Below are 14,398 nucleotides of genomic sequence, written 5' to 3'. Positions count from 1 at the left end.
CCCTTTTAAGCTCAGACGGAGAAATCGGCATCTCTGGTTCTGTCCAGTCTGTGTAGTCTATAAGGGCCCCATACCCAGATCTATCGGGGTCCCTCATTACCGACTCATCGGTGAAGCAGAAAATGGCATCTGATGGGTAGGACTTTAGTGTAGCTGTTGCCAAGTTTTGGAGTATGGCAGGTGTTAATCGCCTCTTGGTGGCTCCCTCTTGCCCTATAAGGGACATGTTTATTTGTGGGGCTGGAATTCTCCTCCACGGAGGGCAAGTACTAATTCTTCTAATAGGAATTCTATCAGTGGAGAGCCCAGATGATTTTGACAAATTGGCCGCAATGTGGAGGGAGGAACGATCGCATTTTTATGCGGTTCCTCTCTCTTCACTGTTGCACTAAGATTTAGGTGGGTAGCCTAGAGTCGCCCCTTTTGTAGAGCTCGTAGGCCGTAAGTACCGCCCTCTCCCTCCTTAAATGTAAAGGGGCCACGTTTGTTAAGATTTCATCATCTTCGTTTAAATCCAAAGATGGATTCAATGAGTGGTGGAGGTTATCCCCGAAAATAGAAAAGAGACCAGCAGAGCTCACATTCAGTCATCGCTAATCGCTTGGAGGGAACTTGAAGTTTGCCTGAGAGTAGGAAACAATATGGACAACAAGGCCCAAGATTTGATTATACAAGAGACGAAAACCTGGAGAGTTAGTAAATTTACTATCAAAGTACGATCCACTCTTGAGGGAGCATGTGCTTCGAACTAAGCTTTGTTCCAGACCGAATACATACATGTCTCCACAAATACAAAATGAATTTATTACAATATTGGGGGATCACGCTAAAAAACAAATCCTACAACAAGTAAAACAAGCCAAATATTTCTCTATTATTTTTGACAGTACACCTGGCATCTTAAAGCTGGATCAAACTTCCCAAATTTTACGGTACGTTGTCATGGATAATGACGGGGTGCAGGTTCGTGAGTCTTTTGTTGACTTCATCGACACAAAGGACAAGCATGCTGCTGGAATCGCTGAGATGATTCTAGAGAAACTGCGTTCGGATGGCTTAGACATAATGCAGGGGTCAAGGCTATGATAATGCTGCGGTCATAAAAGGTCAAAACTACGGTGTCCAAAAACGTATTCTAGAAGTCACTATTCATTGCCTGCTCAAACTCTGGAGACATTAACTAACAGAGATGAAAATTCATCGACTAGATCTGAAGCAGGTGGATTATTAGTTGCTATTCAGTCTTTTAATTTTCTCACCTATCTTAAATTTTGGGCTTCTGTATTAACTGAAATTAATGATGCGCAATTCTACCTTCGAAAACAAGGATTGTCTATTCGAGACTGCTCACTCAAACTAAAAACATTAGAGACATTTTTAAGCAGTAATCGAGAGGACATCGCTGAAGCCAGCATTACCTTTGCTGAAAGCGTGTGCTCAGATCTGAGAATCAGTACAGAACCTCAAAAACGTATGGGCCATAAGAAAAAGATGCCTGGTGAGAAAAGTGACTACTCTGTACTTACACACAAAGAAGAGCTACGAAGGGAAATTTATTCTACCTTGGACAGGATTGTTCAAGAAATAATCACCCGATTCGAGCAACTTCATGATGTAGCAGATAGATATGAATTTTTGTCGCCTTCCCAGCTATTAAATCCTCAGGTCGAAATCAATCTCGATAGTACTCCTAGCGACATTGATAAAAACGCATTTCTGCTGGAGCGAAAGAGGCTTCAACGGTTTGTCACAGTTTCATCAGAAGCCTCCGAACTTCCAAAACAAGGACCTGTTGAGCTCTTGAATTTTATTAATAAATATCAGCTAGATGATTCAGTCCCGAATAGCGTCATCATGATTCGCATATTTTTTGCTATTGCAGTAAGCGTCGCTACATGCGAAGTTTTTGCAAACTTAAACTGAAGAATTATTTGCGATCAACGATGACTCACTAATTTGGCCATTTTGTCCATTGAACAAGAGCTGGTGGAAAAAAAATGGATTTCGATAAAATTATTGATGCTTTTGCCAGCAAGAAAGCGCGTACAATTCATTTGTAGTATGTTTATGTAAAAGTGATTTTTTTGAATTAGCAATATTTGATTTATGAATACATATTATTTTGAACAGGTTTGCAATGTTATTAATTAGTTAGTTGTTGTTTTTTTTTTTTTGGGGGGGGGGGGCATCAAGATGAGGTACCGCACCAGGCATCATATACTCTAGCTACGCCACTGTTTCCAATTAACAGTTATTTCTAATTTTGTTAACGTCCATTTCACCGCTAGTAAGAATATTTAAACAAGATCATTGACCAATAAGTTTCACCAGACAGTTCGATGTTTGAACAGTGTAAAAATGATTGCCGTCTGTTCTACAATACCTGCTGTGCACTGGTACAAGTCGTCTGTAAAAACACTCCTATTTATATTCCTTAAAAACCTAGATTTCCTAAACTAAAAAGTAAAAATAAAATATATCATATAAAACCAATCAGTGCCTGAAAATACATACATGTATCTCAAAACCCAGACCTCCACCTGTTAGACATATGCCAGGAGTAGACCACTGAGATGTGCATGAGTCGCTCAGCTAATCTTGCTCACAGCGGCGCCTAGAGAACCAAGTGGAGCTAGGGGCGGGTCACGTGGTGCGAACGTTTTTTCCTTGCCGCTAACAGACTCAGTTCTGCTCGAGTTGCGTGGAACCATGGGAAAGAACTCTTTCTGCTCAAGTCTCTACAAAGTGTTACACGATGTTCCACGAGTAGTGGCTGACTATCAGACCTACCTTGGCTATCAGACCTACCTTGACTATCAGACCTACCTTGACTCAAGACTAGTCTTTATCCCTTAACGTGTGTGACCTAATAAATGGTTGACTACTTATGAAGTGGTTTTTATTTCACTATTTTCACCCGTCTCTCTCAAGTTCCAGTACTCTGTTGTTGTTTTTTTTAATTGACTGCGACCAGGGCGAGCATTACTTTGTATTTCATCTTTGGTTAATCATTGCTTCAGTTTATTTTTGGTTCAACGTTAGTGGCTATTTAATGTTCACATTTGGATTTCATGAGTACAAATACTTTCTAGTAGCACAATACGTGAAGGGGAGATTCTAAGCACGACATGTCTGCAGATTTAGCTGGGGTAAATAGTGGTACTAAATGTCTGCAGATTTAGCTGGGGTAAATAGTGGTACTAAATGTCTGCAGATTTAGCTGGGGTAAATAGTGGTACTAAATGTCTGCAGATTTAGCTGGGGTAAATAGTGGTACTAAATGTCTGCAGATTTAGCTGGGGTAAATAGTGGTACTAAATGTCTGCAGATTTAGCTGGGATAAATAGTGGTACTAAATGGAAGGGGCAAAAATGACTTCATTTTCCTATTCCTGTAAAAGTAAAATGTATACGTCAACGTTTACACTATAGAGGTGTAGATGTTGATATTGATGTGGATGTAGATGTGGAAATCGATGTGGATGTGTACATGTGGATTTAGATGTAGATGTAGATATAGGTGTGGATGTAGTTGTGGATTTAGATGTAGATGTAGATATAGGTGTGGATGTAGTTGTGGATTTAGATGTAGATGTAGATATAGGTGTGGATGTAGTTGTAGATTTAGATGTAGATGTAGATATAGGTGTGGATGTAGTTGTAGATTTAGATGTAGATGTAGATATAGGTGTGGATGTGTACATGTGGATTTAGATGTAGATGTAGATATAGGTGTGGATGTGTACATGTGGATTTAGATGTAGATGTAGATATAGGTGTGGATGTAGTTGTAGATGTGGATGTAGATATAGGTGTGGATGCGATATGGATGTGGATACAGATATAGATATATATGTAGATGTGGACCATGGGCGTAGCTAGGGGCTGGGTTTCAACCCCCCCCCCCCCCGAAATGAATTCCCCTGATTTTTTTGCTTTGATTTTGTTTATTTTAAGAGATTTTAATACTAAAGCATCACTTGCCCCATCGCAGTCCGTTTTCTTTTGAGTTTAAAATCCCTTACCAGGGAGTTTTGCAGTTAAATCCCCCCTCTTCTATAAAAAAAATGTAAAAAATAATGTAAACGACAATGCCCAAATTCCAAGAGCATAGCTATGGTGCGGGGGGGGGGGTTGATTTTAAAACCCCCTTCCGAAATTTACGATAAAACCCCCTCTTAAATATAAGACTATCCATACATGTCACCTGATTTTATGAGCGTAGCCTAGAGGGGTTTTAAAACCGCCCTCCAGCAGGATTTGCACCCTAACCCTAACCTCTTCAATATAAAAAAAGCTAATTACACATTCAAAATTCTATGAGCGTAGTCAAAGGGCGTTATGAGTTTAAACCCCCCTCCAGCGGGGTTCGAAGCTAAAAAAAATACTTCTTCAATATAAAAAAAAAGCAAGTTACGCACTCAAAATTCTATGAGCTAGCCAATCCAAAGGGGGTTTGGCTAGCTTCAACACCCCTCATCCAGATGGCTTTTTTTAAAGTTTAAAACCCCTCCAGATGGTTTTGAGTTTAAAATCCCCCCAACAGAGGTTTTTAGGTTGAAAACCTTTCTCTTCTATATTATCTAAAGCAAACTAAATTCACCAAAGATTTTTTAGTATAAAACCCCCAACATATGATTTTGACGATAAGACTTCCTTTTGCGATATAAAATCTAAAGCAAACTACAGTCACCTAATTCCAAGAGCGTAGTTAAGAGAGGTTACACATTTCTACCAGTGGTGGGTCTCCATTAATAAAGTGCAGTGAATAGTCATCTGCCGAAATTGAAAAATACTAAATGTGGCTCAACAAAGATGGCTAAGACAGATTTTAGGAGTCAGTTATAGAGATCGGGTCTCAATCAAGGAAATCCTATGCGAACTGGGAGTCGACCCCTTAGTAAGATTGTGACAGAGCGTCGCATGAGGTTTGCGTGACATGTTCTCCGACAAAATGAATTACGCATAATAAGAGTTGCGATGACATAGAGGCCATTACGAGGAAAGCGCAAACAGGGACATCCTAGTAGGCTATAACTTGGCGCCACACTTTCATGGAGGTCCTCAGAGCAGGTGGGAAGAAGCTTCAGACATTGCCAGTGACAGATTTTTGTGGAAGCTGCTTGTCGCCCAATGCGCCTAACTGCGCCTGAGGATCTAAGTCAGTAAGAATAGCAGATTAGATTTTTGAAGTAAAACTTTTTAATAGCAGGATAATGCACTGTGGGTACTTCAGAATATGCATTTTGTTGGCTTTCAATACCGGAAATAGTGTTTGGCTCCCAGCGCTCCCCCAGACCCCCTGGCAAGGGCGAGGAGTCTACAATTTTTCCACTAACTCCACGAAGAACCTATTGTATGGTACAATAAACGTCTTCCGAAAGAATGAAGGATCAGAATGTAATAAAAATTAAGTATGTACACACACACACACATGTATATATATATCCTAGCTACGCCCATGATGTGGATGTAGATGTGGGTATACAAGTAAGTAAGTGTAGATGTGAATGTAGAAGTAGGTGTAGATGTGGATTTAGGTGTAGATATAGATATAAATGTGGATGTAAATGTGGATATAGATGTGAAAGTAGATGTTGATGTTAATTTAAAACTACTTTTGTTACCGCTCAATCAATAGACGCAGTGTTAGATCAGACAACGCAAACAAGAAGACTGTCACTAACCCCAGAGAATACAAAATAAACCGTTGACTAATTACTTAATTTCCTTAGTAAGGATCAAGCAATTGTATTTTGTATCTTGTATTTTATCTTATCTTATCATACATTCTTCACTGTTTTATTTGTTACTGTATTTCATTCAAATTCCATTATTGATTTTAACACACAAATGTCTGAAATGTGAATTAAATGCACAAATAATATTTGAGATAATGGATTTTACAGATCCTTCAATATGACTGAGTGTCGAGACGTCAGATTTGAAAGCTGCTAAAATTATTGGAAAGCCGATCAGACATTTTGTCATTTCAGTTTTTTAGATTTCTTCTTGTTGTTCCAGCATTGTGGCATTTTTGTTGTGGCATTTTTGTTGTGGCATTTTTGGTGTGACATTTTTGTTGTGGCATTTTTGGTGTGATATTTTTGTTGTGGCATTTTTGGTGTGACATTTTTGTTGTGGCATTTTTGTTGTGACAAATAAATTCAAACAAAATTTGGGTAGAAACCAAAAAAAAAAAAAAGATTTATGTAAGTTTCTGTTCGAATATAAATTCAAGATTTGTTTCCATTAAAGTTTCAATAGAAATTGTACAATGGCAAAAAATAATAGGAGAAAACTCTTCATGCAATGTGATTAATGTTTGTATTCTGTATTGGCCACCATGTCTCAGACATCACAGCCCAACACTTTATAGTTTTCTTTCTTTTTTTTTTTAATTCATTACTCACGAGGATCTTGACCAATCATCAAACACACACATACACACACACACACACACACACACGCCCTCACATCGAGGTGAAAAGAGACTAGTCTAATATGTTAACTCTGGACATCATTCAAAGTTGCACAACATGTACAAACACACACACACAGGATGTTGAAATAACAATATCAGTTCTAGACGTGAGACTTGACTGAATGTTTCACTCTCCTAACATCTGCAGACAAACAACAAGTGTAGTGTGGAGTATAGAGAGTGGCTGAATTCATTTATATTTGTTTGGCAGACGCATACACACACACACTCACGCTTAAGCACATAGTTCCTCATAAGTGATTCCAACTCATTTTCCTTAGATCGACTTCGAGGAACATCGAAAGTAAGACTAGGGAACAATTTTCCAAATCCCTTGAAGCTATTCATACATCACAAAGCCTTTAATTATATTTTACTTTTTTTTGTAAAGCATCTTCCCCCAACCAAAAAAAAAATTAAAAAATTCGGATAAAAACGATTTAAGATTCCAGCAGTGCCGGTCCACGGTGTATCGGAGCCCGGTATTTTTCAAGTCCAATTATCTCACACAGCATCAATTTTCATAGCAACCAATGGGACCATGGCGTCATTATTACATCATTATTGCGTCATCCTTCTAGCGTGATATTACTACGCACAAACCTCATTATAAAGTGATCAAAGTTTCCACAGATGTTGTTACGCCGTGAAGTTAACCTTCACTCTTTTTTTTTCATTAGCACACTCTTTCTTTTTGTCTCTACGCGGACATAAATAGATCCTAGTGACTGTGTGTGTAATAAGGCTGCTTCGTTTGAACATTTTGAAATTTCACCAAATTGAAAAGAACAATCTTTTATGTTTCATCTTCCACCATTAAACTCTAGAGAATACTATTACTTTTAGCAATGATTCTTTTGTGCAATAAAACCTTTGTTCAGATGTTCAAATTTTTTGTTGTTCAATGTTTTTTATTGTTCAAATTATTCTAGTGTTGAACTTATTCAGTTGTTTAAATGATTAGACGAGGTTTAAATGACCGCGTTATGGTTATTACTAAATCATGACTTGATATTTATTTCAAGTCATTCCCAAATGTTATTTTATACTGGCATGAACAAATAAAAAAAAACAATACAGAGTGCTTGTTCCTTCACTTCATTCATTTCTGTCCAAGTTTTCGAAGACAAATATCTCATAGAATGAGAACATGGACAAAATACAACATTTTATATACATTACAAATTTACAAGAAATAATAGATGAAAAGAAATAATAGATCATTTAACAAGGATTGGATTAATTGATAAGTCTCAAAATATCACAACCATAAACAGATAATCCGGACGAAAAATGTTGCACAAACTGGCAAGAATATTGCATTGCATAAGTCGTGTGTGTGTGTGTGTTACAGTGGGTAGTTGTGTGTGTGTTATATTAGCTTGGATTCAACGTCTAGAGAAATCTCGTAAAAAGAACGTGATTTCATCACACATCCGGTTTCTGAATGTCATAGTCAAATTGAGCAACTTACACTTGCAAGGAGATATTTAGAGTACACTTTGACTACATGATACATTTATGAATTTTAGTTCAAATAAACATTAGTTCAACCCAACTTTAGTTCAACCCAACTTTAGTTCAACCCAACTTTAGTTCAACCAAACTTTAGTTCCACTCAACTTTAGTTCCACTCAACTTTTGTTCCACTCAACTTTAGTTCCACTCAACTTTAGTTCAACTCAACTTTTGTTCAGCCCAACTTTAGTTCAACTCAACTTTAGTTCAACTCAACTTTAGTTCAACTCAACTTTTGTTCCACTCAACTTTAGTTCAACTCAGCTTTAGTTCAACTCAACTTTAGTTCAACTCAACTTTAGTTCAACTCAACTTTAGTTCAACTCAACTTTTGTTCCACTCAACTTTAGTTCCACTCAACTTTAGTTCAACTCAACTTTAGTTCAACTCAACTTTAGTTCAACTCAACTTTTGTTCAACTCAACTTTTGTTCCACTCAACTTTAGTTCAACTCAACTTAAGTTCAAATCAACTTTTGTTCCACTCAACTTTTGTTCCACTCAACTTTTGTTCCACTCATCTTTTGTTCCACTCAACTTTTGTTCCACTCAACTTTTGTTCCACTCAACTTTTGTTCCACTCAACTTTTGTTCCACTCAACTTTTGTTCCACTCAACTTTTGTTCTACCTGGGGTATCAAACGTACAACGCATTGAACTAGTTCAAACCATTTGGTTCTACTTGTTCAAAACTAATGCGTCCAGCCGAGACCAATCATTCTAGAAGGCCTGAACACAGATCTGTACCACGTGGCAATGAGCTATTGGTCTAAACTGCCCACAGGTTGTGACGTTGCAGCTTAGTGTTGAGACCTTCTATAAGAATGGTGTCGGTCCAGCTGACCTGTAAAAGTAGTTGCTTGCATTAGAACTAAAGACATTGCTTTAGAAAGAGAACAACGAGTAACACTCGAGTTAGAATGATTATAGATAGACACTTTAGCATACCATTATGGGATACTGTATGGACAATTAAACATTGATACCATGATACGACTGTAGACTTCATCTCAATAGAAAGTATATACACAATAATTCAGGCTGGTACATCATGCAAGAACTCGTTTCATTGAGTTGACATGATTACATTAAGTATTCTAAAGTTACAGTAGATTTCAAAGATAAAGTTACAGTAGATTTCAAAGATAAAGTTACAGTAGATTTCAAAGATAAAGTTACAGTAGATTTCAAAGATACAAAGTCTCATTCTCAACTGAAGAAAATCTCTTTGTACATGTACATGATACTTCTTATTTGTCCTTAGGTAGTGGCAGGGCAAGGTGTACGCTCTCCTTCTAAAAGAATTGAGGTTTCAGTTGGATGAAAATAAATCTATTCTCCTTGTTTATATCAGTACATTTACAACAAGACTTGTACAAATGATAATGTTATTACACTCAATTCATCAACGACTTTCTACTAGTAAAAGTGTCCCGACACTCAATATAGCAGCTTCATACAAGTGGAAGTGTCCCGAAACTCAATATAGCAGCTTCCTACAAGTGGAAGTGTCCCGACACTCAATATAGCAGCTTCCTACAAGTGGAAGTGTAGCGACACTCAATATAGCAGCTTCCTACAATTGGAAGTGTCCCGACACTTCCTACAATCCCAAATGGAAAAACTAACGTTGCCCCCTCCCCCATCCCCTCCCGTCAGCATCGTTAGTATCTGATTAATTTAGATTTCGTACATATGTGTATCTATAACTACAGAACATATGTGTATCTATAACTACAGTATATGTGTGTATCTATAACTACAGTATATGTGTGTATCTATAACTACAGTAAATATGTGTGTATCTATAACTACAGTATATGTGTGTATCTATAACTACAGTAAATATGTGTGTATCTATAACTACAGTACATATGTGTATCTATAACTACAGTACATATGTGTGTATCTATAACTACAGTATATGTGTGTATCTATAACTACAGTATCGCCCCCCCCCCCCACATTTTTTGAAGGAAGTGTATAACAGGATGAAAAACGCTGACTCATGCTGCTTCAAAGTAATCTAGACATTGAGTGACTGTTGAAAGTCAAAACTAAGAACTGGAATGATTGTGACATAAAAGTGAAAGAATCAGAAACAGACGTCAAAATAAACTTCAGTTTTAAAGAGTAGACTGACCTCCAGGACCTAGCCAGCTAGGCAGGTCACTTGGTGTTCCAGTCTCACAACTATTGTAGGGTCAGCAGTTTTAGTTTATGTCTGGTGATTCATAGGACACATGGTGGACAGGACAATTACACACAACACACCATACACAGGACACATGGTGGACATAATAGTTATACACACACACACACACATACATTAGTTAAGTCATTGCACATTATTGTCTAGAGGAAAAAACAACAACTGATTACTATAATTTACAAAATGTATGTTACAAAACAAAATGACTAATTTACTGACTTATAAGCTTGTGACCCATTAGCGTTGTCTATACTTAATAAAGCATGATCAATATGTCAATTTGCCGTGTGTAAACATACGATAGATCAATTTACCCTGTCTATGCTATCTATACTTGAGCTAGATCAATTTACCCTGTATATATATATATAAGTAGGATCAATATACCCTGTTGATGAATAAGCTAAACTAAAAAACCCTGTCCATACTAGATCAATACCCTGTTTAGGTTAATTAGGATTAAATTTGATCTATAGGGCTATATGTATGCACTCGGAGGAATTACTGATGCTAATTTCTTCTTGACTCGGGCGTAGAGTCTGCTGTGACGAAACAAGGTCATTCTGAAGTGTGAAACTATGTCACAGTGTGTGCACGTGAAGGAATCTGTTGTAGGTCTATCAGAAAGAAGAAACTTATTTCTCCAGGACCTCAGTCCTCTCTGCGATGTTGAGCAAGGTTCTCTTACATATTTTCCTTGAGACCCTAGACCTGAGGTCATACTTGCGGACATCCTTTTAGGCTATTCTCTGACGTGTTTTGTGTCCTCAGTAAACTCGGCTAAGACGATACACTTAGTCATTCTTCCATTTGGCCAATAGTGCATGGACACTCTGCCAAATACAAAACTTCCTGGTTAGAGACGTGATCTGTCCACATGATGATGCACTTTTGGTAGCTCTTGGTACATTTCTGATGACCAGCTCTCTCGAAATCTAAAAGTTTCCCAATCAGACCTTGTGGTCTATAGGGCAGATGTTTCATCTGATTCTGTGGCCTACGGTTGGGCGTCATGTGGCCAGCACAACGACCAACCATCTTTACTTTTTCCAACTAATATCAGGTACCCATTAGAATTAGTGCCCAAAGGTACCGAAATTAAAAATCCCTGTCTTCACCTGGATTCGAACCCTGGATCCCCGGTTCGGAAGCCAAACGCATTACCGCTCAGCCACCGCGAGTCATCATGAAATCTAAGGAGAAGCTCAATCTTTAGGTCCGTGTGGGTGAGAGAGTGGCTAGACTTGCACGAACAACAAGATCAAAGCCCTTCACCACATTCTAATGGCTCGCCATTATGCTGGTCTATAGGCCCAATATTGTCTCAATGTCAGTTTTAGGTAGATGTTCAAACATTGTTTTCTGGAGTTACATCTAAACGTATACAAGAGCCATGTTCAAATATAGTGTTCAAATATAGTGTTCAAATCTTGGAGAAATCAGTTTCCATAATAATGGCATTAAAATACTACAAGTATAATATGTTCATTCAGACGCTAAAATACAATTTTTTGTTAGCAGAGTGAATGATTCTCACATATTTACATGTTTTCATAAATCCATCAATTAATTTATTTAAATAATTGAATGTGAGTCCGCTTTCATTATTCACAGTTAAAATGAGGCAATTCCAAGACTTATTGCAACTTAAGGGACAGTTTACATCGTTCTTCAGTCCTCGGGAAGGTATTTATGGCTTTTAATTCCACGTCTATTGTATGCTGCTGTTCATTGCATTTCATTTTATGTAAAGTTCAAGTAGAAACTATGGATTGCTTTCAATTCCAGTCAAAGTTCTGACCGACTTGTTGATAAAACTTTGCATTAAAAGGACGGTAAAAGTCTTGGAGTCTCTGGAGGACTGCTTCTTTTACTACAGGATGCTCGCGACCTTTCGTCTTTTCACCTAGACAATGGGGCTTGCCGCGTTTTATCAGGCATGGGAACTTGCCCTTGAAGCCCCTTAAGTAGAAGTGAGATGGGGTGATGAATTTAGGCAAGCCCAGAAATTGTTCCACCTTCGCGAGCTCGCTGGCCGGGTCGTCTATCAGCCTCTCCCCATCCACGACGTGGATCTGGGCTAGAGGAAACACCTGCAGCCAATGTTCCATGTGTCTGGAGTACACTCCAATCTTGATGGCACTCCACGACGTGTTGACGAGGCCCAGCGACTCATCCAGAAGCGCCATAGACTCGTAGGGCTGCAGTGTGTGCTTGGTGGCCGCCTGGCAGTAGTCCGAGATTGACCTGGTCACTGGGTCACGCACCACCAACAGTAGTTTAATATGAGGGTCCATATCGTAAATCCGCTGTGGCGCTTCTTTTGTGACGAAATAGCCAGGAGTTTTCTCGATAGCAATTTGATCTGAGTACGTCTCTGGCATTCGATCCCTGAAAATGAAAAAAAATTGTTAGTTTAAATTTTATACAATAAATAAATACACAAATAGGCAAACAAAGTTAACAAACAATAATAGGAATTGAGTTAGAAAATTAACTAAGATATTATTTCACTGTTGTTTCTAAATGTATCTACATAGAAGTGGAATCTGTGAATATTTGTTAATAAAAGTAATATTCATGATTTGCTTTAAATGAAGTCTGTTCAAGTTTTCAGATATTAATAAGCCTACTACGTGTATAAGTTAATTTGAGCCACACACCCAACGACTATCAACACTCAAACTTTCTTCCTAGTTCGTCACAAAGGAAGCTGAAAAGTGCTTACAAGAAATGGAATCCTTTATGTCAAGCTACAATTTCGCACCAAGTACTAGGTCTGGTTCAGTTTGAGACAGCGTCCTACTAATGATACGAATGTCCAGCCCCATACAGATCTTTTTTTTTTTTCAATGTCAAATAAAATAGGAAGTTTTTGTTTACTGCATAAATTTATTTTTTTTTACTGTATAATCTATATTATAAAGTAGAAAGTAAGGCGTATGTATGTATGTATGTTACGAATAGAAATCAAAACCGTTTGACCAATCTTGATAAAACTTGTTCCTTGGGTGCTAACTTAGACCGTAGTGTATGTATTGTAGCCCTAAAACAAACTTAAGACCCTCAAAAAAAAAAAAGTTGACCAACTCTATGAAAGCATTATAACTTCAGCGATGTAGGCTATGTTTACCATATTTACATGAAAAGATCGAAAGGATCTAGATCAAGTTTTATTTTTAGAAACTACACTTTGCGCAGATAGTTTTTTACTTTGACACATGAAAATACAAAATATAGTCTATTGATTTCATTATTTAATAAAATTAAGCTTCAAATGCATTTTACATAAATTCGTTCCTTATATCTATGAATTTAGAATTCCTGACAAACATTCTTTCATTAGACATTACATCTCTCTATTCCTAGGTCTAAAACTCTAAGAGGATACAACTTCTCTTCGCAAAGATAGTTTTATAATTAAACACATGAACATATTAATTATAGTCTATTCATTTCATATTTTAATCAAATTAACATTCTAATTTGTTTTTCTAAAGCATTTTTACATAGATCTACATTCGTTCGCCAATGTAATCATAAAAAATTGAATTCAGGTCATTAGATATTTTTAGCTCCATTCATAATATTTATATTTTTATTCATGAATTCATGCATTCGCTTTACTTTTATTTTCTTTAATTGTTTCTAATGTTAATGTTAATGTTTCGGTGACTATATCAGCAATTCGCGAGTTAAAACCCGAGGGCAGCGGGTAATATCTGTCTAGTTTGTACATAAAGTAAGAATTGATTTTAATAAAAAGGATATTGTTTTGTTTGAGATATACTGGTGTCTACTGTATTAGTACTTTTTACTTTTCTAAACTTATGTCCTGTCTTTCATTTGGTAATTTTACTTATGATGTTACTTTTGATATTTATCTATATAAGAAAGATGAAAACCTAAAATAAGAAAGACCACAAGCTGAATATATAAGATCAAAAGCTAAATGTAACAGAGCATATGCTGAATGTAAAAGACCACATTCTGAATGAGAAAGACTGATAAAATACTACATTTCAAAATAAAGACCACTGCCTATATAAAAAGACCACAACCTGTATGACAAAGACCAGTGCCTATATAAAAAGACCACAACCTGTATGACAAAGACCAGTGCCTATATAAAAAGACCACAACCTGTATGACAAAGACCAGTGCCTATATAAAAAGACCACAACCT

General features: G+C 37.2%; 1 protein-coding gene across 1 annotated transcript in view; it reads right to left on the bottom strand.

The window, feature by feature from the left end:
* Positions 1-7,565: 7,565 nt before the first annotated feature.
* Positions 7,566-14,398, bottom strand: part of LOC106058758 (heparan sulfate glucosamine 3-O-sulfotransferase 6-like) — a 64,624-nt gene continuing 57,791 nt past the window's right edge. Inside the window, exon 2 of the mRNA XM_013216255.2 lies at positions 7,566-12,603. Coding sequence (XP_013071709.2) covers positions 11,991-12,603 — 613 coding nt within the window. The 3' untranslated portion in view covers positions 7,566-11,990. The remainder of the gene's footprint in view (positions 12,604-14,398) is intronic.

This window comes from Biomphalaria glabrata, chromosome 2 (genome assembly GCF_947242115.1).
Source record: "Biomphalaria glabrata chromosome 2, xgBioGlab47.1, whole genome shotgun sequence".
In the NCBI taxonomy this organism is placed as follows: Eukaryota; Metazoa; Mollusca; class Gastropoda; family Planorbidae; genus Biomphalaria; species Biomphalaria glabrata.
Note: the sequence above shows the minus strand (reverse complement) of the source record. Positions and strands in the feature narration are given on the sequence as shown.